The sequence below is a fragment of the Clytia hemisphaerica genome, unplaced genomic scaffold (genome assembly GCF_902728285.1).
Source record: "Clytia hemisphaerica strain Z4C2 unplaced genomic scaffold, Clytia hemisphaerica genome assembly, whole genome shotgun sequence".
NCBI classification, from domain to species: domain Eukaryota; kingdom Metazoa; phylum Cnidaria; class Hydrozoa; order Leptothecata; family Clytiidae; genus Clytia; species Clytia hemisphaerica.
The window spans coordinates 445,942-472,660 of NW_027103918.1; the positions used below are offsets into that span (position 1 = coordinate 445,942).

A 26,719-nucleotide genomic window follows, 5' to 3' on the forward strand; every position below is an offset into this window, starting at 1 on the left:
CCGATATTGACCACAGCTGATTTTAGAGATGCATGCACTAAGCAAACGATGATTCCATCGACTTTTAAGACTATATCAACTATTTATAGATTATGGCCAGATTTTTGCTTTAAATTTGATTCGTATTTTTAGAGTTTGGGGCGTCCGACAAAATTGTGTAAAGCAAACTTAAAAGACCTCTCGCTTATCCGAACTTCTATTATAAAATCAAATCTTTCTATAATTCGAACTAATCCCAGTCCCCGTCAAGAAGAAACTCTCTTTAAATGCTTTTGTATAATACGAATCTCTCTGTAATTCGTACAAATAACACAGCCCGTTCGAGTACAATTTGGGGAGAGTTGTATTTCAAATAAACAAAAAGCTAAAGTACCTGCGTTTCTTGAGGTCTCGCGATATCTTCTTCTTGACACTCATGAAGCTGCGTTGAAACATTGTCTTGACTTTCCAATAGAGTTTCAGCCATCAAAGGATTGAAGGTCAGATGTTGAACTTGAATGAGACCTGTTTCTTCATTTTTTACGCAGGATGGTGAACCAGTCCAAATGTGTTGTGTCTTGTAACGAATCTCTAACTCGTCTTGTACGTCGGATAGCTATCGAGAAAAAATCCGGATATAATGAGAAATTCTAAAATTGACTAAAACATAAATTGACCAAAAAACATGGAAGATTGATACATTTTCCCTCGAAAACAATCTCGAAATGATTTTGCATGAAATTCACATAAAAGCATATTAGTTTTTCTTTCAAACACAAAACAAATGGGTTACTAATATCTTCGTATGGTTTTGCCTGTGTATGATATCCTTTCTATCAAAAAAGAGTATAGATGACTTTTCGAAATACACGTTTTTGATGAGAACATCCAAAATGGTATTAAAAAAGCGTGTAACAAAAACGACTACAGGAAAGTTTAACATACTTGGCTTTGAAGATGCTGTTTCCTGAGAAGGACTTCTTCAACGGGGTCATACTTGAGGTGAATTTTCCCGACGTGGAATTCCATCAACGAAGAGTATGCCAATAACATACCACATTGTACGTTAAGATTTAAATGATCGTCTATGATAAATATTGGACATAATTAGTCCACGAGAAAGAGTCATGGATTAGCTATACAGTTATACATCTCCATAACTCGAACACGCACGGGAAACACAAATTTGTTCGAGGTATGGAAATTTCGTGATAAGGAGTAGTTAAAAAAGTCGTTGTTAACTGAAGGGACTAGAAAACTTGTTCGAGTTAAGGAAATATTCGAGTTATAGAGATTCGAGTTAAAGGAATTACACTGTATTACATAACAAAGCGTATACGGAAAAAGGGTTTACGAGTATGCATATCTGATAGCTGCTGTATTTTTATTACCGAATTGATCATCTATTATGATTAATTATTTGACCGTAAATTACACTTACCTTGTTTCGAACTTTGCAGATAACCAATCAAATTTTGAACGACATGCTCTACGCCAGTACTGAAGTTGACATTATTCTTGACCGTTTGGAGACACTCAATGAACTGAGATACATCAGAATGTGAAAGAGTCGACTTGAATTGATTCAAAGCATCAAGGAGTCCATCATGTTTGGATACGAGGCAATGTGCTTGACATAAACTAAGAATTTTTCGCATTGATCCAGTTATTGATTGCTCTCTGAAAGAGAAAAGGTTATTAAGTATATAATTTGATTACAGTCTTAAAACTAAAATTTTAGTTTCAAATTGTAAATCTATTTCACGCAGCAAATTCCCAACTATTCTTCGAATTTTTGCCGAATTTTGAAAAGTTTTTAATCTGACTTTTAAAAGGAAAAGCGGAAAAGAGTTTTGAGCAATACGATTTGAGATATTCGTACTTTTAACACATAAATTGTCACCAAAGGATACAAGAATTGAAATCAACCATCCTTGTTTATACCCATTTTTTAAAAACTCAATCGAAGCCCAAACATTTGCTCAGTTTTTTGTGCTAACTGATAAGAATGGCCATTTAATATTTAAAACTGAACATAAAAGTTGTCATGGCTACATAGACCAATACTTAATTCTTACAGGAATTTTTGCTTTGAGTTCATCATTACGTCACCACCAGCCCACAACAAGCTCCTCAATTGAGATAGTTGTTGGAAAGTGTCTTCGCATGATTTCAACGGGATATTCAACGCAACAGTGTTTTCGTAAGGTATCACCAGACATTCCAAGTACTTCAGAACAGTCACCTCCAGCGGGAGAATTGAATGTTTGATCTGAATTCGGAATACAAACATAAAGACATCTTTTTCCAAGCACACGCAGTTCCTAAATCCTATGTATTTGCAAGATTCCCACGAGAGTAGAGGTGTATTTTTTCCCGTTTTACATTAGATCCCCCACTCTCAAATTTTAGAATTTCAACATTATTTCATAATATTTGAATACTAAGAGTATGTAACAAAAAATAGAAAAAAGGAAAGACGAATGTGATTTGTATATAAAAAGAGACGTTTTTTCGTTACGACAAAAGTGTTTTACACCGAAGCTTTGTTAGAAATCTGCTCCTTAGTAAAAAGGGAGAGTGTAAGACATCTTTAAAAAATAGAAGAAACAAGAAACATCAAAAATGTGTAATGGAAAGCATCGACAAGGTGATTAAGTAACTTTCCATCAAAGCTACTAAAAATAAAATTTGATAGAGCACACTACCTTGGGACCGTCGTAATCAAGTGCGAAAATATCGGCAAGATCTTGGAACCGTTGGCATGCTAGGCTGGATTGCAAATGAGGAAGATATTGATCAATCAAGTTAGTTTCTTCTCCACCCTATAACGTAAAAACAAGAAACAAGAATGAAAACAAGATTGCAGCGTATGTAAAGACAAAGTATTGGGTAAATCTATTGCAGTTCTTGAAAAAACATCGGAAAGCTGTACGGCTAAGTTTTAATGAACTAAATGATAATATAATGTTAATTATTCTGAATAAGTTTGAGTCTATCGACCCGGCTATATTCACATTGGAAGTTAATCGTGGCCTGGATCACGAGATTTACGTTCTGGACCATTCATTTTTTAATGGTGAGATCAACTTTCCACATTACCTTTAGATGATGCAATACGGCGAGCACACCAGGAAGCTGAACGTCCTTTGACAGTTGTAAGCTGTATTTAACAAGTTGATCCAGGTCTTTAGTAATTTCATTTCTGTTCAATTGATGGGACGTTGTATGACAGATATTCTGGAAGAGTTGTTGGTAAAGCGATTGTAATATTTCGGTTTCTTGTCTGGTGGTTTGACGTTTATCTGGCAGCAAATTTGCTTCCTCAATTATCTTTTGTACTGAAAAATAAAAAGTAAAGAGATGAAGAAGAGTACAAAATCATCCCTATGTTTCTAAATATCATACCCACAACCCAAAAGGGTTGCGGCTTCAGGCATCGGTAATGAATAAGGTATAATGACTCAAAGTTCGCAAATGTTACTTTTTTACATAACTTTTATAAGTAATTCTGAAATTTCTGTACAAAATCATACCAGATTTTTTGACAGTGAAATAGTCATGATTTTGATTCAAATGGACTTCAGCCAAACATGAAAGAAGTTGTTCTTTCAAATTATTCGATCCTTCTTTTGTATCAAGATGCTGATATGATTCTCCGAGATTGACCTGAAAACAAAGAGTGTATGATCATTAGTAAAAAACGAACTATTCTAAGTAGCTAAGAGGCTGGATGGACTGTACGTAAACGGCGAGGTAATATTGAAATTTGGTCTCATATATCAGAATTAATAATATTTAAAGAACCAAAAAGAGAGACAGGAATGTTCCCGATGATTCAAAACGAGGTTGGTGAAAAGTTTACGTCAGAAAAGTTTGCTCAAGATAAAAAGTGACATCAAATAAAACAGAAAACAAGATATTTGATGACAGTTTCTTTGGTGAAAGTTAAAAAAATATCAACACTTTTCAACTTCTTATTCTTGGAGAACCATCATCATTGCTGATCTACGGAGAAGCAACTTGTTATTGAATGAAACGTGAAATTTCATTGTCATAACGGTGAATACGATTAATGACGGGATTAATGAATATTCAATTTGGTTGACTATGGCCTATGAGTCTACCGATGAACAAAAGTCAAGTTGGCTGAATGTCAAGAAAAGTGAAACACTTTTGTCAAGAGATCAAAACGAAAAAGAAAGAATTGAAAACTTTGAAAATATCTTTAAAGTACAAATGGATGTCAACAGTTTTACCAATAACGCGCTTGTTTTTTTATAAAAATCAGTAAATTTCGTTCGTTGATAATCCCCGATAATCCCCGATAACGGGTGATAATAGTCCTTGCAGGAAAAGGAAGATTCCAAACTGAAACCGGGAGAAACAACGACGACGCCAGTCAGCTTTTCTCATTCCAAAACACTCGAGATATTTCAAAATTTGGGAGATATTGCAAATCTGATGACAAGAAAGATTAACTGCTTAGATGATTTATTAACTTACGACTAAATTGCTTTGCTCAATACATTGAAATGCTTTTGGTCTTGAGAAAGCTTTGGAGATGGCTAACAACTCGTAATTCTTGCTATCTTCACCCAATAAGTTGGAGAGTTGATCCATAGTGAACGATAATTCAGCACTAAAATAAACAAAAAGGATGAGCTGTACCATACATTCTAGCAATTTAGTAAGAGAACAAATCAAAATAAAATCCTAACAGGATGATAAGAGAGAAATATGAAAAGACTCAAACAATGAACAACCAATCCCAACTTTAAGGAAGGTCAGACTATCATTCTTTAGATGGCAGATTTCTTTTTCTAGGAATCCCATTTGTTTATATTGTGAAACACTTCAAAAGTGTACCTTGGTTGAAGAAATTTGAAGAAGTTTTCTTGGCACCATTTCCAATGAAGAACGAGAGTAGAAAAGGAAAATGAACGTGTTGTGTCAAGCATGGAGCTTGTTGTGTTCTCATTGGTCAGGTATTCTAGAAGACGTTTGAGCCAACTCAAACCTTCAAACATCTAAAACAAAGAGACATGAAAATGGTAAAAGAAGCTAACGGTCAACAGCTATCACATCAGCAATAAATTCAAATGAGAACAGTTAAGAAAAAATAGGTCAATGGCTACGAGAAAATTTGCGAACCAACCTTAGCAAGGTGTTCGGTGCTTTCAAAGTGAACATTTCGCAACCATTCATCGTAGATGTACGACATAAGACTTTTGTAAAATACAAACACATTCATGATCGATTTGTGTGGTAAGGTGGACGCGTTACGTTTACCTGCAAGGAAAGAAAATATCATTCAGTGTAACTCAACCTTTACAATGCAATTGGTTATTTTTCCACATAGGAAGAATCATCTTGCTACGTTACTCATTCGGCTCACCATTACTTGATCATACAAAGACTTTTCCAAGATTTCTGCCAGACAAAATGGTGTCGTTCACCGCATAAAGCTCAAGCTTCTTGGGAAATAAAGTACCGTACTGTTTACTGCTATCTCAACGGACTGGGCACGACTTCAACAAAACAAATAAAAAACAAAAATGTGTCTAATCGGCTGAAAAAAATCCACTAGTTCTAATTCTTTTTTGAAAAAAGTACTCGAAGAATCTGGACGAATTTGAATGTGGGAAGTCTTGCTATTTCTCGCGTTTAGACAAAAGGGGGCGCTTTGTTCATTTATTCGTGATACTTTACTAATTGACTGGTTTTAGGTTAGATGTGTCGGATAGAGACCAGATCAAGGAATGAGCCCAATGGATCACAATTATACTGCTCGAGAAATATTAATCACTTCCAAATATATATAAAGAGATCAAACGATTTTTGGTGATTTTTTGGAAGAAGGAGTAAGTGCAGGAATCTTTTGAATGATTTACCCTTCGACTCTCATAATAAGAATCATAGCTCACCTTCTTTGAAAGCCTTTGACAACATCATCAAAGAGTTTCTTCCAAATTGATCAACGTTTGGATGGAAATTGAAGGTTATTAAATGGAACAAAATGGCCAACCTAGAGTGGAACCAAAGGATGGATGATTGTGCGATGGAAAGCCGTGCAGATGTTAATGTAGTTTGAACTACAGCGATTTACTATAACAAGCCTACTACAAAACATTCCAACATGGCGTCCTCCAGCTTTTTGGTCCCCCCTAATATGAGCTAAAATCCCCCATCTGGCCTTTCCCCCCACCTGTCTTTAAAATTCGTGCTCCCCCCCCTAATTGGGAAATCCCCCTATAAGGGTTGCGAAGTGATGATCCAGACCCGCCTCAATTCGCAAGCTACTATAGCAAAAAAAAGACTCTCAAAATCCCAAGAAAGACAGGCTCATAAGCCTGAATGCCCAAACACACCAGGAAGGTCTGTATTTATCCTATTACTCCCCCCACTAGGTAGAGGACTGAATATACCCCCTATTCGCCTTTCTCCCCCCATCAAGCTTGAAATTTTCACTTCCCCCCTGGCACCAAAATCTGATTCCCCCCCCATCTTCCTGGGGGGGGGATGATCCCATGTCCAATGCATGCAAAAACAATCTGCCTGGCTATGGACCTTTCAAGCATTTTCAGGAAATAGAAAACGATATTTACGTTAATTCGATTTAAAGTAGTCAACTCATACCTTTTCAATTGATCAGCGAGGGGATTCTGCAAGGAAAAAGATGGATTAAATAAATTAAGTCGAATGAAACTCTCCACTCGTATCATGAGAGACCTATTCTATTCATTATTTTTGTTGATTCAAACCAATTATTTTCAATGGTCACTTTCACTAGATACAAGATGCCTTAGGATGGCAAAATTGAGATCCGGTTGTGTTGTAAATGATGGTTTCAAAAGCTCATCAAATTTTTGGGTTGGACTTGCAACCATATATTATAAAATCAATCACCTCTGAACCAGAATTCATCAGTTGGAATATTCTAGTTGAGCCGTCTAGAAGAGAAAGGTAAGAACATAACAAAATAAATTAAATCTATATTCATTTATGTACCACTGCAATGTCTTCTGACATTACATCACGAACCCAATAGCTGATTGGTTGTAAGTGACGTAAAATCAGTCAATACGTCATTTTCAACCAATCAGCGGTTGGGTCCGTGGAAGACATTGCAATGGTGCATATCATGAATTAAAGACTTTTGGCAACCCTCGGTCTTTCCAGAAGAAACATGAAACCTAAACAGCGGCACATACCACAAATTTGCACTTCGTTGCTCAGCATTGAAGCGGAATCTATAAATGTGTTCCAAGCATAAAGCAGATTGACGGGTAAGATTTTCTTCAAGTAAACATGCATTCCATTCAATTCATCCATTGAAGAACTTTCGAGAAACACTTTCAAAGCAGCGATCGACTTTTGATTTTCGTCCGCACTCAGCGTGAATGGGATCAGGCTGTGAGATACTCTTGCTTGATGTAACGAATCACACCATTGCTTCACTGATGGGATGAGATGGATGTATTTGGATTTCTCTGAACTTTCTTGCACTGTTTCAAATGGCATCATTGGTTCCTGAGAGAAAATGGAATAAGAACCGATCGAATAAATATTCTTGGGTTTGGTCGTATTTAATTTGTGATATTATTTAGTTTGAATTGAAATCATAGTGGGCAACACCCTTCCAACCCCCACTTGAAAAAGGTCACCTTCACCTACATAGGGTTACCCCACCTGAAATCTCTTATCATCCAAAACCCCCCACCTAAATGTTAGGAACACGCAAGGTTCTGGCTAAAGCTCCCAAGGAGTACAAATTGGAGAGGAAGAGACTTGAGAAAAATTAATATTCTCATTTCGTAACCTAGATAACATTTTTTTGGCATTCATTCATATTTTTCTCTCTATATGTGTAACAAAGATGGAAAAAGATATTTGAAAGAAAATTGCAAAATCAAACAAAGATTTAAATACAGAAAACTTGACAACCCCCACCTGAAAAATGTCACCCCACCTACATAGGATTACCCCCATCTGAAATTTCTCATCAACCCAACCCCCACCTATTTTTAAAAATCTGAAAATCCTCAATCCCCCCTTCAATCTTGGGGGGGGTGCCCACTATGGAAATGTTGCGCTACTATGTTGAAAATGAATTGAAAATCAATTTTACTGTATTATGCTTTAGTGAGGATTGTTTTCAGTTGAGGAACGAAACGTCTAGGAAATAAATCTTCAAAATGAACAAAAAGAAGCGTCTGTTATAAAAAAAATTTCTACTAAAGGTATATGAAAGGATAAACTTGCTCGAAAATAAAAGCATCTTACGCAATTTCAGATCTTTGCACAAATAAAAAGGAAATATGACTTTGTTTCAGGTGAAAGTTACCTCATCAAACATCAGTTCATCTGTTGGTACAACCTCTGCAAGAGCTTTATCCATCGCATCTCCAACATTGCTTCCACATTCAACTAAACATCCAGTCAACTTGCACACTTCAAGGTACTTTGACAGCTGGCCTAAAACAAAAGACGAAGTGCAAAATATGAATGAATGCCAAAAAAATGTTATATAGGTTACGAAATGAGAATAGATTAATTTTTCTCAAGTCTCTTAGAATTTTATATCATATCTTTATTTGACAAAAGTTTTATTTATAATATTAGATAATATTCTAGCCTTCATTATAGATAAATGCAAAAGACTTGTACACAAAGAGCGATATAAAATAATATTTTTGGAACCTTTGATAGCAGATTGATTCGTATGATCATTTGAATTGATAGCTTCTAATTTTCTTTTGATTAAATCTGTCGACTCAACGGCGAGATTGTTGGATCTTGACAAAAGACTGCAATCGATCATATCCAACTCAACATTGTCCTCCTGAAGTGGATGAATGTGCAATTTAAAAATTAAATGAAGACTTAGCGCCGAAAACGGACACACTGACCAATCTGAGGAAACATGAGAATTTGGTGTCATACAGTCATACACAAAACACTGAATTTTCAAAATGTTTAGCCATATTGAGACCATTTTAGTAGACCGCCCGAACACATAATATTACCAAACCAGAGATATAACTTTTTGAACGTTCTTTCTTATTTTTCTAAATTATGCCAACTTTCTAGCTGCTACCAAAGCCCGTATCTTGCTCTGAAGCATCTTTTTGATTTGTCCAACAAATATTTGGTTGTTATTCCCCTCACTGTTAATCAAGTTTTGTTAGAAGTTACACAAAAATCTGAGGATTGGTATATTGACCAACTTTTGATGCAATACTGTGCGTATGTGAATATGTCTCAAAGTTCAAAGCCTAATTTAAGTGATTAACCATCTGAAGTGAAAAGTTTAAAGTATCTCTAATAATTCGTAAAACGATTGTTGTTTACCTCTGATAAAATACATATTTCAACACCACGATTTCTCATTGCTCTTGAGATCTCACCAAACTTTGCATCCATGGAAAGGAATAACCTGATTAAGAAAAATTAGATACAAACAACATAAGTGAAAGCAATAAAATAAAAAAAAAAGAAAAGAAACCAGTCCTTGGTTGCTTTATCACGACCAAAAAAAGAGGTTTTTGTATTCACTTAGATTTAAAGACAGTTCAAAAGCTCACTAACCGGAATTCAGGGTGTGGTCGAACAAAGGGTATTTCCCCATCAATAACTCCTCTCTCATCAAGAGATAACACGCCACCTGGCTCCAATAGCCCATTCAAACGATCAAGAATTGAAGAACTGAAAGCAGAAGAAAATATATAGATGTGAAGTTGGAGTTAGGTAGGTCTAAAACAATTGGTAAATAAGAGGGACGAAAGAGCATTGTTTGTAAATAAAATCTCAGTTTAATCAATACAATATTAGTTTTTTTTTGAATTAAAAACTTATAAGTTTTACCAAGTTCCTTGGTTTTACTAAACGTTTTTATGGAAGCTATAAAACAGTTTACAATTTGTGGAAAGTACCGAGACCTACCTGCAGAAATTGACATTTTCAATGAGCAGCCAGCTTCCTTGTTTCAATGAGGTCACTAAGATACCATCGACCCATTCAAATTGACCCATTGCTGAAGAATTGTTCGAAATCATGCGCTCCAGTGTTTGGTGTTTCGATTTGAAAGAGCCTGGTAGAAAATTACAGTAACGTTGCGTGATAGTTAGATTCTCGCTTTTTTTTTTCGAAAATGAGAATAGTGAGGAAAAAAGTATCGGTAAATATCTTAAAGAGTTTATATTTTTACGTGCCATGTATGCCTTGCTTCTCGTTTTGATCTGGCATAAAAGTTCTATAGCGAGAGACTTTAACAGACCGGTTTAAAGTTGAGAGTTACCAACCTGTATTTAACCTCGCTGATAATTGCTCAACAAGTGAGAATGAAACAATATTGATGAATGATCTAACAAGCCCTTTTAATTGGACTTTTTTACCATAAAAATTACTCAAGCTCAACCAACATACCTAGTGTCTCCTCATTTGATATCATTCCAGTTTTCTCAAGCACTTGAATGGCTTGATTTAGGGAATTCATTTTTTCTTCAACTTTAGTTTTTCCTTTATCAGCTATAAAAAATAAGAAAATTGAATGATGCTTTAGACCGACAGAGGAATGTTACTTTTTCTTTTGAACTTTCCCATAACCGAGAGAGAACCTAAGATTCAAATCAAATGGCAGAGCCAATGAAAAAAAAGTTCGAGTGTGAAATGAAAAATATACCAATCTTTAGTTTCAGCCTCATTAAAACATCTGCTTTGTCATCTTTCTCCTGGCTTGATGGCAGAACATCAACCATTAGATCATCGATGATAACCAGGAGCTCATTGGCAAGTTTTGATACGTGTGTTTCGTAGTTTAACTGGAACAATAAATTGAACAATGATATAAACTAGCAATCCCATTTTTTCCTTACTCAAACAATTGTCTTTGTAAATTAATATTACCCTTCTAATATTTAACTTTTCCAGTACATTTTTTCAAAAAAGTGAAAACTTTCAACTCCAAACTGGTATAAAACTAGCTTGTAGCTTAAGAGTTGGACGATTTTTTCTACTACTATTAGAAAAGTTTTTTCATATTCTTTCGAAAAACATCATGTTTATGCCCTTTTGAATCAATTGGTATAGCTTTAAGTCTGGGACTTGGTATATTGCCTCATTTTGAAAGTATGTACATCACTCGGGTTTGAAAGGTCAAAGGTAAAGATTGATAAACGTATAAAGTAATGAAAAAGGTGCCGAGTACACAATTACTTCAGAGAAAGATAACTCGAAAAGTTAATGGCGCACAAGGTGAAAGGTTACCTGTTCAAATCCACCGATGAAATCACTGCTGTCAGTACTGTTATTCATAGATAAAATATTGACTTCATTCCCTGTCAATTCTGATAGCACTTTCACCATGCTGTTCTTACAAGACGACTCCCCTCCAACCTAAGAGCAAGACAGAAGAGAAAGGTTAATAAATCGAGGAAAAAGGATTCAATCAATATAAACATTGCTAGACTTTCAAGTTCTATCCAACGTCAGACGTGGCTATTGAAGCATTGTAATATACTTTAAAGATAGTTTGTGAATTTTTGTTTTGTTACTTTCAAGATATAGTCACAGGAAAATTACCCATGTGTGAAAAGTGCATTTCACACCTTGGAATGTGCAAGAAATTCACCCAGTTGGGAAAATCATTCACATTTCATGGTTTGAACTGTACTTTCCCATCCAAGTGACTAACTCAAATTTTCCTGTGAGTATTTAGGTATGAATTATTCAAGTCAAATTTCTTCTTATATCTTAGGTATGAATTATTCCATGTTTTACCAGTATGGTCATCCAATTCATTTCAACACATTTCGTGATTCCTTCCAAATAAGGCAGATTCCCACGCAACATTTCCAAAGGCTTGCTTGATAACGCTACGCCGTTCTTTTTACGTTCATTACGTGTGACTTTGGAATAGCCAATCTAAAAAGAAAGATGGTTAAATCAACATTGAATTTCTCTGAACGTACCTACAAAACAGGAGGAAAAAACATTTTATTGTTACGTCCAATTCTTCGCCACGGAAAGTCATGTGATGCACTTTTCGACCAATAAGACTTATTTCAAGGGGTGAACAAACACTATTGTTTAACATGCTAAAATACTTTGTTCACTGAAATACACAGTTTAAAAATCTTCAGTTAGTGTTCTGTTTTTGCCTCGCTCTTACATTAAACCGTAGTGAAGAACATCACAATTAACATTAGAAAAAGAAAATAAGCTCACTTTCACTTCAGTGGAGGTGACTTCAAAAGAACATTGTTGTGTTTTACATCGTAATTCGATACTTTCATCTCCAAACACTTCTTTGTAAAGCATCAAAACCTAAAAAAAAAAAAGCAAAAAAAGTGATGATTTGACAAATGTTGTCAGAAACGAGATTATAGCAATGAGAGATTGTGTATAGAAAAGGTGACAAAACATGATAATAGAGACTCATCCAGTAGCACCAACTGAAGATGGTACTATGTTTTCGAATTCATCATTTTTTTGTAAAAAATATCTACCTTTTCTTTATCCATTGGGTCGCGCATTCTGGATTGATACAACAACCTCACAAAGTCTCCTGCATCCAAATTCTAAAAAGAAGGAAATAATGATGGGACCATATGAAAATTGTATCACTATTTCTATGCTATGGCAAAAGAGAAATTTGAATGTTTCAGCCTGTTTCTGGAACTTGACTTTAGACCCAGTCTCAATGACAATCTCTTGAGTGAAGTAAGCATCGAACGAATTGATGATACTGACAAAAAATAAAACCGAATTGAAAAAATTTTAATTGAAAGAAATTACTTACAGAATCGTGTCGAGTTAGTTCACACCATCTTGTCATGTCTCTTATGTTGAATTCCCATGGTCCTCCTTTTTTACCCCATAATCCTTTGTCCACTACCTCTCCTTGAAGCTGAAACAAGTAGCAACCGATTGCATGCAGCAAAGATATTAAAATAACCCGTAAAGCAAACGTAAATTTAATCTTGGCAAAAAAACTGAAGCTGTCTAGTTGTTGATGGGGAAGCAGAACATGTCAGAAAGGGCATACAAGAACGTTAAGAAAATCCTCAAAAAGTCAGACATTTATTTACCCAACTATATCCTGAATTACAGGAATATTGTAAAAGTTAAAGTTAAAATATTATATCAAATGTTAGGTTGATGGAAGAAGTGACGTCAAAAAAACAAAGATTGTTCTTGTTGTAATCTTATCTTAAATTCATTTGAAGCTTGGTCAAATTTGCATTCGGATGCAAAATCTTCAATAATATAGAACTGTAAGACATATGTTATTAATTTATCAAATATATCCATACCTTAGAATTAAAAGCAACCATTTTGGAAATGACATCTTCAGATATATTGGGATAGGCTGATTGGATGATTATCTGAAGGTCTTCAATGGTCATTGCATCAACGTACACCTGTTAAAGTATGTTTATGTATGATCAGGTAGGTTCTGGTGTACCAGGATATTTGTGTAGACTAGTCAATAGCCAATATCAGTAGAAAGACTACTTTAGGGAACTAATTTTAACAAGCATGGTGGCATGGTGCATCCTGTCCCCCCCCCCTCTAAACCAGATTTTAAATATTTATACCATTTAGTTGAAATGTTGTGCACCAAGGTTAATTGACTTCTTTGTCATAAATTCTGGTTTAACAGGGAGCTGCAGGGAGTCCTACTTTCGGGATTTTGAAAGATTGCCATAACTTCTGAAAAGAATACGGCCTTACCTTGGTGAATCTGTTTAGGAAAGACTTTGGAAGTCCTTTTCTACCACCACCTTGATGAAGAGGGTTTTGACAAGCAAAAATGCGTGTTTCTTTTTGTACTGTGAAAGTCTTGTTTAATTCTGGGATATACAGCTAAAATAAAAATGAAAATTGAACCCTGATGAAACAAATAAAATGGAGATCGAAGGGCACAAATCAAGAAAATGGATTTTCTTATAGTAGAATTAAAATGTTGTTATAGTTAGAAGATATTTTAATGTCTGAAACTTTGTAATCAAAACATTGCTTATACCTCAGCTCTGTGGTCGAAGCAAGCGTTCAAGCCTTCTAAAACTGATTGAGATGCCAAATTCAACTAAAAAGTAATCATACTGTGAATTAATCAAACCGGCATAATATCTTACTGATTGAGCATTTATGCTGCTGGCTGTTCACAGACGGAGATATGTTTAAGGTTAATGCAAACAAATTAGGAACTGTGCAGGCTCTGGCAAGCTGGTAAAAGACAGACAAACTTATTATAGGTTCAACATTGCTTGGTTGAAATTTTCTAATATTCATTCTACCTCATCAAAGACAACCCAGTGGCCGCTCTTCAATGCTTTCAACAGTGGACCATCTTTCCAGGAGAATTGTCCAGCTTCTCCTCCCTCTACTGGAAGATCTGAACCAAACAAATCTGAAATATCCTAAAAACCAAAATAATAGAAACACCTAACAAAAGACCTGTAAAACTCCATACAAATGGTTAGTTAACTAAGCCAAGTATTACTGACAATGACAATCAGTGAAGGAAGGATGGAGGGAGTTGAATTATATAATTCAATAATAACGGGTTTTACAAATGAAGCATTGTTTAGAATCCAAGCAATACCGTTTCTTCAGATAGATTGATGCGAGTTATTGGATTGCAAGAAGCTCTGGCCAGTGCCACAACCAAGCTGGTCTTTCCAACGCCAGGCGAACCTTCCAGAAGTATGGGTCTAGATAATTGAAGTCCTCTCAAAAGATGGAGTGCATTTCTTTTGGTTGTGGATGACTTGAAGCTGAATTGTGTTTTACTTTCTTCGTCCATTGCAAGACCTATTGGGAATAATTTATTAAGAGGTAGGTTTAGTTTTTATTTATTCATCTAAATGCAAGAAATTATTTACCAAGTGCTGGACTCTCTTATGTTCAGATAGAAGTTAAATAAAAACTCACCCTTCGTAATTTGAAATTTTCCAAGGCCGAAATACTTTTCATTGCTGAATATATCACCCTCGTACAGAGAAAAATCCTTCCAGCCAAATTGCGAACACAAATATACCAGGAATTTCTTCCGTATAGAGATTATGTCACTGCTGTTGCTTTGAGCTGTATTGCCGGAACCGATAGCATCAATGAAGACAAGACATGCACCATGGATATACGCTTCTTCTGGGGATGAGGTGCGCTCACTGGGAGAACACAAGGTGTTGATAAATTGCACCCACGATAACAAATCACGAATACTCACAACGAATCTAAATAAAAATATCACAAAAGTAGAGGTTATTGGTCTAAATAGAATTATCTCAAAATATTTAATGGTTACTATCTTTTATGAAAAATTAAAACTGTAGTTTCACCTGCTACCGATTTCTGTATCTCTGAACCATTGCAAAAACTCGACAATCAGCTTTCCAATGCCTGAACCTAAAACATCAAAATAATTCTTTACAGTTTCAAAAAAAATCATTATTTAACATAATTGGCAAAGTGCTAGTTTGAGCAAATAAAACGAGTCTAAGTTAATTTCATACTCAAAGTTTCATGCCATCCAGGGTGGCAATCAGTGAAAAAAATCCAATTGACAAGGTGCTTGAAAAACAGCAATCCAAACCCCAACATAAGCTTTTAAAAAAATTTGCTGAATCTTAGTGAAAGGATTGGTGAGAATCGTGCTATATTAAAAAAACAAATTGACAAAACAGAGGTAAATGGCAAATGGCAAAATACAGAAACAAGAAAGATCTTCCTTACCATCACTTTCGTTGACATTTTGAACTTTGATATCTTCATGGATATTATGTTCGATGATTGCTTTCAGATCGTCATAGCAGTCAGATGGGGAGCACCAAACTTCTGTAAAACGATTTCTCAATGCAGGTGATAACTAAAAATTCAGAATGAGAATAATTAGAGATTCGCAATCAAATTCAATGGTATTATAAAGTTAAAATTATTAAAGCTAGTGAAAGCAAAAACTGGCAAAAAAGCTCTTATAGAACTATTTTTTATATTTTTTTTCAATAATTTTAATATCTAGAGATCATGAAAAAACTGATTTGAAAAGGTTTTGAATTTTTTGACTATTAGCAATAAATCTAAAATGTTCATAATTCTAATAGGAATTCATCATTAAGTAATTAAGAACTTACTTCTTTCTTTCCATAATCACCACCAGGGTTCATTGTGGCAAACAATCGGAAACCCTCTGCTGCTTTAATCACATCAATTTGACCGGAATTTTGTGTTTCCCCTTTTTCTGAGAGAACCAGTAATCGTTCAGGCTCCAAAATACTATTCAGCCTCTCCAAAACAGAGTCATCTGCCAAAGAAATTTCATCAATTAAAAACATTTGCCCCTCAAGCATTGAGTTAATCAAGGGACCATTGCTCCACTCAAATAACTTTTGTTCGCCTGGTTCTTTGGATCTAACAGGTCGCAAACCACCCAAGAAATCAGCTGCTTCTGTATGCATGTGACAATTCACAGCATATAATTTGGAATTGTTCATCTTTGCAAATAGCTGGCAAATGGTTGTCTTCCCACATCTAAAAAGAAGGGAGTAATACAATAAACTTTCATTAATTATACCCACATACTCACAAGAGCTTTTTAGGCAGAATAGTATTTCCTAGTATGTCCTAGTAATCACGCAAAACAAATAAAATTACATAAAAAGATTATACCCAGTTTCACCAATCAACAGAAGTGGTTCATTATACTGTAAAGCTCTTCCAGCAAGGATAGCTAAACGTTTCATATTCTTCGTCCAGACAATATGTTGGAATTCATCCAGCGATGATGATAAAATCTAAAACCATGGATTGGGAATTAGTAGCTCTAGAAGCCTGTAAAATTGACGTGTGGGTAATAACTTTTTTAGGTGCAAAAAATAATTTCAACACAGCAATTTCGCTAATGTACATTGGAATGCGCTTCTTTTGATGTATAAATGAGTACCCATACCGTTGAATTATATCATCATTGTAGCAATCATGCTTGATAAATTTGATTACCTGTTCCGAAAGTTGTTTTGAGCTTAGACACGATCCATCGAATAAATCTTCAATGATAATTTTCTTCTTAAAATTAGATTCAAGAACTTCCTTAATGACCTCACTTTCTTCACTGTGCCTACATCTTCCAGCAATCAACATGAACCCTATGACAAAAAAACGATATCAGTTGACAAGGCTATAAATATAAAATATTTGAAAATCTTTTAGCTACATCTTGTACAATTTTTTCATCGTCTGTATTAAAAACTATGTAAATCACCAAAAATTCACAAGAATCCAATTAAATGGTTAGGATAACATGAATAGAGCTTGAAATCTCACCATCCTCACAAATGCATTGTTCCCAATCATAAAAAGAATCTGCTCCATCTGATGACAATCTGTAGCGCTCTGCCCATCGAAACAAATCTCTTAGTGTCATGAAACTTTGTTTGCCTGCAAAAATTCCACTGTTGTTTCTTCTAACCTAAAAAAATATATAGACATTGTGGAAATTATTGATGTAAAAAGGTAAAAAAAAGTAAAAAGAGCATGCGACTAAAAGCAATAGAGGTATAACAGCTCAAAGGAATATTTATAAAAATAAACAAATCCACAAAGTACCTGTAAGTCATGCATGACTTTGACAAATTTCTTGCTGTATGATTCTGGTAAATGACATCGTTTGTGCAGAATCTCCTCTAATTCTTTCTGAGGAATTTCGTCAAAATGTAGCTCAATAAATCGATTTCTGAAAGCCCTGGATAGTGCCTAATAAAACAGGAAAATGTCAAACAATTATTCAAAAAAATCAAACTTAAGAAGAGAAAAGAAGTCAGGAACAAGTGGGAGCCTAATTACCTTTCTACCACCATAGTGTCCAGGAGGATTTTGAGTTGCAAATAAAATGAACTTTGGATGTGCTTTGACAGTTTCTTGAGTTTCAGCAATGAATAATTCTCGATTATCATCAAGCAGCTAGAAAACAATAATAGCATCAACTCAGAGAGAACTAATTTTTATTCTTGTGTCAAAAAACACTCAGAAAATCTTTTGTAAATTGCTTTTACAACAAAAACTTTTTTTCAAAAAAAAAACTTACTCTATTCAAAGCTTCCAAAACATCAGATGGTGCAAGATTCAACTCATCCAAGATTATCCAGTGACCTTGTCTCATAGCAGTCACCAAAACACCTATGGCATAGAATGTAAAAAAGTAAACACAAAATATTCACTTTCCTTATATCAAATACAGTTTTTAGCAAAAGAATCAAATTGATTGTTACCTTCTTTGAACACCAGATTTCCATTACTATCAGCACCATAGCATCCAACATACTCTTGAATATCTGTATGCTCATGATTGTTAATTCTCATGCATTGATTTCCTGTAAGGTTTGCCAAATATGAAATCAAACTGGTCTTTCCAACTGATGTTTCACCTTGGATGAGTACAGGAAACTGTCTGAAAATATGAAAATAGATATTGTAAATGGTTTTGGCATCTAAGGTATGTCTTTCATTAGACTTCAGAAAATTAAACTTTAATGATTTAAAGATTAGAAAGTTTTAATGATCCACTTCTTTAAAGAAGGCATTGAATTTTTTGGAATTTTAAGATGTTTGATATTGCTTACCCTCCTGCAACAACTCTTGCCAAATCTTTGAGATTCTTCTTTACACTTTTGGTTAGAACATAAGATTCATCTTCAAGCACCTTCTTTGCACCGATTGGTATCCAATAGCCTTCAGCATTGATCATATTTTCTTGAGGTTGAGGAATAGTTCTTCCCAAAAAGGATTTGATGTTAGAAACTGTCTTGAAAACATGTTTCAATATGGTTCCTTCAACTATTGGATATGATGCCCTGTTCAACTGGGTTAAAAAACTTGTACATAAACCCTGAAAGAAAAAGAGGATTAGTTAGTTGATTAGGAATTCATTATATGAAGAATATTATAGATGTGCTTTGCAGGCATATCATTACATATTGACAAAAATAAAACATTATCAATACTTACCTCATAAACAGCTCGCATTGGAGCCATATAAGTTTGTTTGATTGCATATTCCAAACCTCTACACAGTGTACGTAAGCTAAAATATTTATTTTATATAATTTCTATTTATACAATAAGTTTGATGCAGAGGGTTTTATAGATTAAGTTTTCAGAAGGAGTTTAATTTTTGGAAATTTCTAAAGGATATGTACAACATTCACTACTAGGTAAAAAAAACATTATTTAAGTTCAATGCTTTTCACTGACTATCAGTAACTTTTATTCACTGTCATGTCAACTTAGTAGTGATTGTTGTTTGATCTAGCATTTTTTGTATGAAGGGTTAAAACTGATTTGTGAAATTGACTGGAGTTAGAACTGTTACCTGAAATGGGGTCTATGACCAGAGCCATCTATCAGCTTGTCTTTAGCAAGTGAACGAATATCCAAGTAAAAGCTAAAGGCAAGGAGGATATATAAGTTTCTTTACATCTTCAAAATATGAATATTTAACTGTTAAATTGTTCCTGCGGCCTGACCTTAATCTTATAAAAAGAAGGACTTTTCAGGAATTCTTTGCCCTGAAATCAATTTCTGGACCTTCATCTTCAAAATATTGAAACATAATGATGTAACTAATGATATGGCTTACTTGACAATTCCATCAATAATGGCTGAAGAAATGTTCATCTTCTTTAGATAGCATGCAACAAGTGTTTTTAAATCCCCTTCATCTTTTAACTCATCCACATATATTTCTGTAAACCTTAAAAAGTAAAATATACATTTGAGCTATATAAACTTTATGAAATCTAGTGACAAAAATCACCATAAAATTACTCACCGCCATAAAGTTCTCTCATTAAGCAAAGGACAATACATAATAAAAAGCAATACTTTTGATACACATATTGGTTGGAAAGATTATATCCAAACTGACATTTAAAAAATAATTATCTTCTTGCTAAACTTTAACATGAATTAAATCCAGTAGTGAGTATTAGGTTGGAATCTTGTATTGCAAGCATCAACTTACTTGAAAGCCAGTTCTCATATAAACCAAATCATGTAATTGGTTTAATAATAACACAATGAAAAAAAATCCAAATTTAAGTCTGGCTACAAAGAGGTTTACCTGTTTCTAATACTGTAGGGTAGGTCTTTTTTACCGACATCAGTTGCTGGGTTCATGCAAGCAAAAATTCGAAAATTGTCATCTCTCTTGATCTCTTCAATATCTCTATAAAATAAAAACAATTCAATTCCTCAGAAAGATGTATAAAATGAAGTTTAGAGGAACAGAGACTTTACATATCAATAAAATAGAACATACCCTCTTTCACTCAAAACAGTTGATCCTGATTGACTGTCCAAAAGACCACTTAAGCACTCAAGAGTTTCTGTTGATGCCAAGTTGATTTCATCTAACAAGATCCAGTCTCCTTTTTTTAAAGATTGGACAAGAACACCTTCGATGAAACTAAAGACCAAACCAGTCTGTGATGAGATTTTGGTTTCTAGGGATTTGATGTCACCTTGTATTTGTATCCATCTTTTTGTAATTTCTTGATGGATGGATTCTAAAAAAGGGTTTGTGTAAAGCTGGTAATAGATTGATCTAAGGGAAAGTATTAAACAAAATGTCTTTTTCATAACACTTCAATGATGAATATCTAAAAGATTCAAAAAAAAGGAAGAAAATCACTCACTACTTTCTTCTTCTTTTTGTTTTCTTTCTATGGCTTTGGTACAACAATGAGTCATCAATTTTATTAATATACTCCATCTTCGATTTGAAAAACATTGATGAACATGCCCTAGAAATTTCACATTTTGTTTTCTGGAATAGGTATCAATAAATAGCTCCACAAAGGCGTCTTGAATTGGTCTCACTGTTTCCTGAATATCAATTGGTTTGAATCCACCTAGAAGATCAGCAATATCACTTTGTTGGCTCATGTTAACTACATTCAACTTGCATCCACATTGATTGGCAAGGTATTGAACTGTTGAAGTTTTACCCCCTCCTGTTTCTCCTACCAGCAATACAGGTTCAAAGTTTTTCACACAGACAGTTATATCTTCAAGTAATCGTAGAGAATGCATCGTGAATGCAAAGTTTTGTGAGTCGACTTTCATCGAGATTTTATTGTCAATCCTTTTTACCATTGTTGTTAAGCCAATACTCAAGGTTGTGTCACCTGTTCGAATATTAGGTTTATATTTGAGCAAATAATATTCTACTTTTGCTTTTGTCAGCCCCAATTTTGCACCTAGAGCATAAGCTATGGATTGTCTTGCTTCAAATGAAGGATTTGAGGTGCAAAAACATTGCAAGGCATGTAGAAAAACAAATTCAACAGTTGGTGCTGTATTTGATGTTTTGTAATACTCATTCAGGCGGTTGCACCATTTGAATAAATCTCGAGGTGTGTTTTTACGTCCATTGACTTCAATAAAGTGAACATCCTCATCTGTTTGTAGGTTAGAATCTGTTGATAACATACAGTAAATATCAACTAATTTATTGGTAATGCTGACCAATTTATCATACTTCTTCTCGATAATCTAAAAAATGAAAAATAAAGCTTTTTTTTGTATATTATGTTTAAATTAATGATTTGTTGTGATGTGTAGGTTTTGCATATTGTTCATAATACATTCTGCTTAAATACATTAATCAAATCTTTGAAAAATGAAAGAATTGTAATGGTGTTCAAAGCCAAATATTTATTTCACTCAGAAAACCAACTTAACACAACAATAAATGGAGGGTACGAGGAAGCCCTCGTGAAAAATTATATTTTAAAAAGATTTTTTGTACAAGAACGGTTTAGAGGCCCTTGTGCCTCAACTGTAATCACCTTACAAATTGTAAAGTAGCGTTGACTTTTATTAGCCTTTGTTGCTACCTGTTCGTCAACTTGAAATAAATTATTACATACTTACATACATACACAATTTAGCCAAACAATAATTTTAAGACCAAAATGCAAAGTATTTGTATTTTATAAGTGTTCAAGTTTGGAAGGGATGTTAGGCATTGAAAAAGTAGCAAGATTATTTTTACTACCTCAATAAGTTCATCTTTGGTAGCGGATATCATGTTGACAATATGAGATTGCTTCAGCAACATCTTTAAAACTGAATTTCTTTGACCAAAGTTCGACCTGAAAAATGAGAAAACAAAAAGCATTGTAATAAGTTCAAGCTTGATTTTGCCAAAGAAACAACTGCATTTAAATCATTCTAATATAATAGGTAGATCTTTTCCATTTAACCTTTTAGTGGCAAATATTTGGAAGCCTTTCTTCATTGGAATGCTTTTACAGTGCCCTGGTATGGCTAGTGATTTCGATTTGACCAAGGTTAACAATGTGGAGATAACATCAGAAGGAGCTTGATCAATGTCTTCCAGCAAAATCCAACTTCCAAATTGAACGGCTTGTGTTAGGGTTCCAGCTTGCCAAACAAACTCTCCTGGCTTGTCTGAGCAAACATATGTACCTAACAGGGACTAAAATGCAAAAATATATATATAATAGTATAAGGGTTTATTTTAAACACCAAACAAATGACGGTAAAAGGTAAAAAAAAATAACTATAACCAGAGAGATAAGTAATCTTCTCATTCATCAAGATTCTTTTTTCTAATAATTGAAGACCAACTGTAATTTTTTTAAGAGCAATTATTGTTGCCCTGTTGTAAGAATACAAAAAAAGAGACATTTAATACAGAATCAAGAAGATTTTTTTGATTGTTTATACAAAAAAACATACTTTGCTGTCAGTTTGTTCTCCGAGTTGCAGTTTCAGTAACTGTGGTGACTTCTTCCTACCCATTTGGTTTGCAACAAACTCAATCAACCTTGTTTTCCCACAACCAACAGATCCTGACAAAACAACCAGGTTATTGCAGAAATAGCCATATGTCAACGACTCTAAATTTCTCAGTGTTGAATTTGTCAGCACCAAATCATTTGTTGGCAGCTGTTCAATAGTGCTATCTTTGCTGACTTCAAATGGCAATCCAAGGATAGGCATCAAGTCACTTTTGAAATTCGATCTATCAAAAGATTTATGCAAGTTAACACTAATGCCACTTTGACAACCAGTATCTAAACTTTTCAGTCTCCATGTTTGTATATTGCTTATTTTCTGGTAATGATTCACTTCATCTTGATTAAAAAATTTCAACAAAAAAGAGTCCATATCAATGATGCCATGATTTAGCCCAATTAATTTATATGCATAAAACTTGATTGTTGTTTTGTTAGAGCTACGAAATGTAAGAATGATCTTCTCTTTGCATAAATCAGTTGGTAGTATTTGTGATTCACAACACCAATGAAATAAGATTTTCAAAGCTAGTTCAATAGTTTGTTCTGATGTATATTCTGAGATTCTCCTTGATATGTAGCTCATAAAAATTGATAATGGTGACTTCCAAAATGATGCGATTTTGTATGAAATCAAAATTTCAACAACTAACAGTAATTCCAAATCTTTCGTTTCTGATTTTTGAGAAACAGTAAGAAGTCTATGCACTAATTCTGGCATCAACTTGGGAAAGTATGTAATGACACTGGACAATGTTTTTGAGCATTCCAAAAGATTTGATAACCATACCAAGATGTCTTCTTTGTCGTTTAGATTCCATATCTAAAGAATTTAACAGTTATTCATGTGAAGGATTGTATAACGCAAGATAGTATTAATAAGAATCTACATTAATAAGGTCGAATGCAATAAAATAATGCAATTATTTGAAGAAGTTTTTTTTAAATGACTAATTTCAGTATTCTTTTTTCCATAAACCGACAAAAGAACTTGAAAGGAACTTGAAAGGTTTCAAAAAAAATATACAAATTTCTGAGATTCAATCATCATAATTCTTTAAATTAAATAAGAGGAAAAATTCTTCCTACCAATCTTGTGGAGATTTCTTTTAGTCTGTTAAAGTCCTTTGCAAATTTGGGAGATATGATCTTGCTTTCTTCTGCATGTTGGCAAAACTCTGACAGCTGTGTTGACACATCTATCAGAAATAGGTTTTTGCTTTCCATTTTTTAAAACATGTTTATAGTTACCTAAAAGAGAAGCAGTTTTTAATTGAAAATTTGAAAATTGGCAAAATGTGACAAATTTACAAGTAGTATACAGCTTCTTTCTATTCAATTCTAGCCGGGTAGTCTCACTAGTACCGGGTACGGTCTCACTAGTCCGACAACAAAACAGTCCTTAATCCAGATGAAATTGAATCAGCCCAGAAGTTTGTCTGCTTCGACTGTTTTGTCAGAAAATAGTCTCACGATCTTTTATCATTTACCCTAGATTCGTCTAACCTCAACATGCGTCTTGTTATCTCAACATGGGTGTACGTTGGTCTGTAAAACAAAAAATCAAACATAAACAAATACATACCTAAGTTACCAATCAATCAGTAAAATGTACTCTCTCTGTCATGCCACAGATCTTTTTCTTTTTTTCTATTTGGTTGAGTCACAGGAGGCTTTAAGGCCCATTCTCGCAACTATAGACGCTTTCAATTAGCGCCCTGTCAACACCTTGAACTAATTACCAGATTCCCTTCACATGGCATGGGTTGACCCAGGCGAAGGTTCAATCACTTGCCAAGTGAACCGCTGCAAGTGGGAATCGAACCTCAGTCGCCTGTGTAGCAACCAAGGTCAATGACCACTATACCACAGGGCCTTATTAGATTGTTGATATATGAGAAATGTGAATTGTTATGTTTGAAAAGAAAACATGACCTGAAGCGTAATAAGTTTAATAATTTTAATGATGGACACAAGAACATTTGCATGTGTTTCATGTTTTTGTGTAAAATTGCTATTCTCATTTGGTTGTATTTTTAATTGAAAGAATTGCAATGTTAACTGAACTTCTTGTTTGATAGATGAACTTGTTCAATGAGAATAAACCAAGAATTTCATTTAAGGTTTGTTTTAACTATTTTGCAGATCCGGTGTTGAGATAATAGCAAGACACATGTTGAGGTCAGACAACTCTACGATACCGTTAGCCTGGAAATCCAAGCTCATAATCTTAGAAAAAAACAAAAAATACCTCACCTCACAAAGTTCTAAGATTATAGAGCTTTGTGCAGGTAGATTAGTCTGACACCCAGGCAAACACACATAATCAACTTACCTTAAAAACTCTTTCACAAGCTCTAAAGATTTTCAAAACTACTAAAAACCACATCAAAACATCAGCCTCATGTATTTAGACTTCCAGCCAACAGCCATTTTGTTTCGAAATGAATCTATGTTTTATTTTCATTTGTTTTCCTTTTTTCTGCAGAGTCAGCTTTTTCCATAAATTATGCGTGCCCATCGAAATTATCAAAATGCGCGCGGAAGTGCTGCTAAGTAATACGCCAAAAGCTGGCCAATCAGGCCGAACCTGCATTGCAGGGAAAAAATGTCCCTGCAGGCTAAATTATCACTATACAAAATATACAAAGACATTGCATTCACATGAATTATTATTGAACATTTATTCCTAGCTACTCTGAACACTAACAAGTCTCTTGGGATAATTTGGCAGTAATTAAAAATTACATGATGACGACATTTGATATTTTTAAATTACTCAATAATTAACTCATCCTTTCCATTTCTTGGTTCCGTATCACTTAACAACGCCTTCAACTTGAGGCGCAATGGGCGATTCGCGTATTAACACAAACAAATTTCCGTCCTAACTTTAGTAGAATAATAGAAATACGAAGAATAGACATTGTTTTTCGTTTAGTGAATCAAAGATTGTATACAACTGGCTTTCGTAGAACACAATGCCAAAGAAATTTTAAATCACAGTCGCTTCATTATTTCTTATTTGGCATTTCAAAAAAGGGCCGAAAATCAGAAGGTTTTCTTCTTCAATTTCTGAAGAGCATGTTCCAAATCTTCGAAGCAGGGATCGAATTAGCATATCACATTTCGCAATTCGCGATGTGTTTTTGGATTTCTTATAAGCTAAAAATTGAAAATTGATCCATTTTAGGATGCAAAATCATGTTTTTCAAAAAATTGCGATGCACTTTCTATCTCTTATTTCGATGCCTGCGAAGCTATATTTTTCTGATAGCTTGATCGATCGGCGAACGGGATCTGAAAACAGAATGGAAAAAGACATCGTCAGTGAAGTATGAGAGGCAATTAAACAAATTATCCGATTAACCACGGGTATCCAATTCACCCCGTTGTTAATAATTGATATGGATAATGGTAATCTTCAAATACTTTTATGGTCTTGAAAATACACTTGAATATCGGTTGTTTTCAGTAAAATCTTACGTCACTTTCGTTTTCAATACCCTGTGCAATTGTAGGCTCCTGCTCATCCTCTAGCGAAAAAAGTTTCTTAAAGGAAGTATATCTATAGAGGTCTGCGATTCAGACTAGTGCAATTGCAACGAGTCGCGGGCGCCAAAACCTCGTGCTAATGATTGCAAGGATTTGTACTAGAGACTGGTTAAGAATCAAGGTAAAATAAGGAGGTCCATAAGAGATATCTCAGATGACTTTTTAAAGTGAATTAGAGGACTGAGACATCGAAAATAAAGTTTTAGAAAAATGCCGCCCGGATAACCATCCGGGCGTTTTTGAACACCCGGATTAGGCCTGGAATATCCCCGGCGGCATCCGAGATGTTCGAGGGTCCTCAGGCGAGTTACCTGTGCCAAGCATTAAACAAGCAGCAAAAATATCATAAACTAAACACT

The 26,719-nt window shown here is 34.4% G+C and overlaps 1 protein-coding gene across 1 annotated transcript in view; it reads right to left on the reverse strand.

Annotated features, from left to right (window-relative positions):
* The window catches only part of LOC136809599 (midasin-like), a 67,136-nt gene extending 43,078 nt beyond the window's left edge, over positions 1 to 24,058 (reverse strand). The window contains exons 1-53 of the mRNA XM_067066139.1: positions 23,895 to 24,058; positions 22,747 to 23,628; positions 22,248 to 22,483; positions 22,040 to 22,136; positions 20,676 to 21,534; positions 20,300 to 20,546; positions 20,102 to 20,206; positions 19,619 to 19,732; positions 19,352 to 19,423; positions 18,988 to 19,063; positions 18,603 to 18,868; positions 18,252 to 18,430; positions 18,068 to 18,159; positions 17,827 to 17,943; positions 17,590 to 17,736; positions 17,308 to 17,452; positions 16,984 to 17,129; positions 16,654 to 16,778; positions 16,119 to 16,515; positions 15,721 to 15,853; positions 15,327 to 15,393; positions 14,920 to 15,221; positions 14,591 to 14,799; positions 14,283 to 14,405; positions 14,009 to 14,071; positions 13,717 to 13,848; positions 13,296 to 13,403; positions 12,782 to 12,889; positions 12,489 to 12,560; positions 12,208 to 12,306; positions 11,761 to 11,904; positions 11,248 to 11,376; positions 10,664 to 10,802; positions 10,408 to 10,509; positions 9,925 to 10,072; positions 9,571 to 9,687; positions 9,334 to 9,418; positions 8,683 to 8,824; positions 8,327 to 8,457; positions 7,194 to 7,512; positions 6,889 to 6,932; positions 6,619 to 6,644; positions 5,907 to 6,007; positions 5,138 to 5,271; positions 4,849 to 5,009; positions 4,486 to 4,621; positions 3,516 to 3,648; positions 3,082 to 3,320; positions 2,688 to 2,804; positions 2,058 to 2,251; positions 1,421 to 1,659; positions 925 to 1,064; positions 374 to 595 (exon numbers count right to left, since the gene is read on the reverse strand). Of these exons, the coding sequence (XP_066922240.1) occupies positions 374 to 595; positions 925 to 1,064; positions 1,421 to 1,659; positions 2,058 to 2,251; positions 2,688 to 2,804; positions 3,082 to 3,320; positions 3,516 to 3,648; positions 4,486 to 4,621; positions 4,849 to 5,009; positions 5,138 to 5,271; positions 5,907 to 6,007; positions 6,619 to 6,644; positions 6,889 to 6,932; positions 7,194 to 7,512; positions 8,327 to 8,457; positions 8,683 to 8,824; positions 9,334 to 9,418; positions 9,571 to 9,687; positions 9,925 to 10,072; positions 10,408 to 10,509; positions 10,664 to 10,802; positions 11,248 to 11,376; positions 11,761 to 11,904; positions 12,208 to 12,306; positions 12,489 to 12,560; positions 12,782 to 12,889; positions 13,296 to 13,403; positions 13,717 to 13,848; positions 14,009 to 14,071; positions 14,283 to 14,405; positions 14,591 to 14,799; positions 14,920 to 15,221; positions 15,327 to 15,393; positions 15,721 to 15,853; positions 16,119 to 16,515; positions 16,654 to 16,778; positions 16,984 to 17,129; positions 17,308 to 17,452; positions 17,590 to 17,736; positions 17,827 to 17,943; positions 18,068 to 18,159; positions 18,252 to 18,430; positions 18,603 to 18,868; positions 18,988 to 19,063; positions 19,352 to 19,423; positions 19,619 to 19,732; positions 20,102 to 20,206; positions 20,300 to 20,546; positions 20,676 to 21,534; positions 22,040 to 22,136; positions 22,248 to 22,483; positions 22,747 to 23,628; positions 23,895 to 24,032 (9,198 nt within the window). The 5' untranslated portion in view covers positions 24,033 to 24,058. The remainder of the gene's footprint in view (positions 1 to 373; positions 596 to 924; positions 1,065 to 1,420; positions 1,660 to 2,057; positions 2,252 to 2,687; positions 2,805 to 3,081; positions 3,321 to 3,515; positions 3,649 to 4,485; positions 4,622 to 4,848; positions 5,010 to 5,137; positions 5,272 to 5,906; positions 6,008 to 6,618; positions 6,645 to 6,888; positions 6,933 to 7,193; positions 7,513 to 8,326; positions 8,458 to 8,682; positions 8,825 to 9,333; positions 9,419 to 9,570; positions 9,688 to 9,924; positions 10,073 to 10,407; positions 10,510 to 10,663; positions 10,803 to 11,247; positions 11,377 to 11,760; positions 11,905 to 12,207; positions 12,307 to 12,488; positions 12,561 to 12,781; positions 12,890 to 13,295; positions 13,404 to 13,716; positions 13,849 to 14,008; positions 14,072 to 14,282; positions 14,406 to 14,590; positions 14,800 to 14,919; positions 15,222 to 15,326; positions 15,394 to 15,720; positions 15,854 to 16,118; positions 16,516 to 16,653; positions 16,779 to 16,983; positions 17,130 to 17,307; positions 17,453 to 17,589; positions 17,737 to 17,826; positions 17,944 to 18,067; positions 18,160 to 18,251; positions 18,431 to 18,602; positions 18,869 to 18,987; positions 19,064 to 19,351; positions 19,424 to 19,618; positions 19,733 to 20,101; positions 20,207 to 20,299; positions 20,547 to 20,675; positions 21,535 to 22,039; positions 22,137 to 22,247; positions 22,484 to 22,746; positions 23,629 to 23,894) is intronic.
* Between the last annotated feature and the right edge of the window lie 2,661 nt (positions 24,059 to 26,719).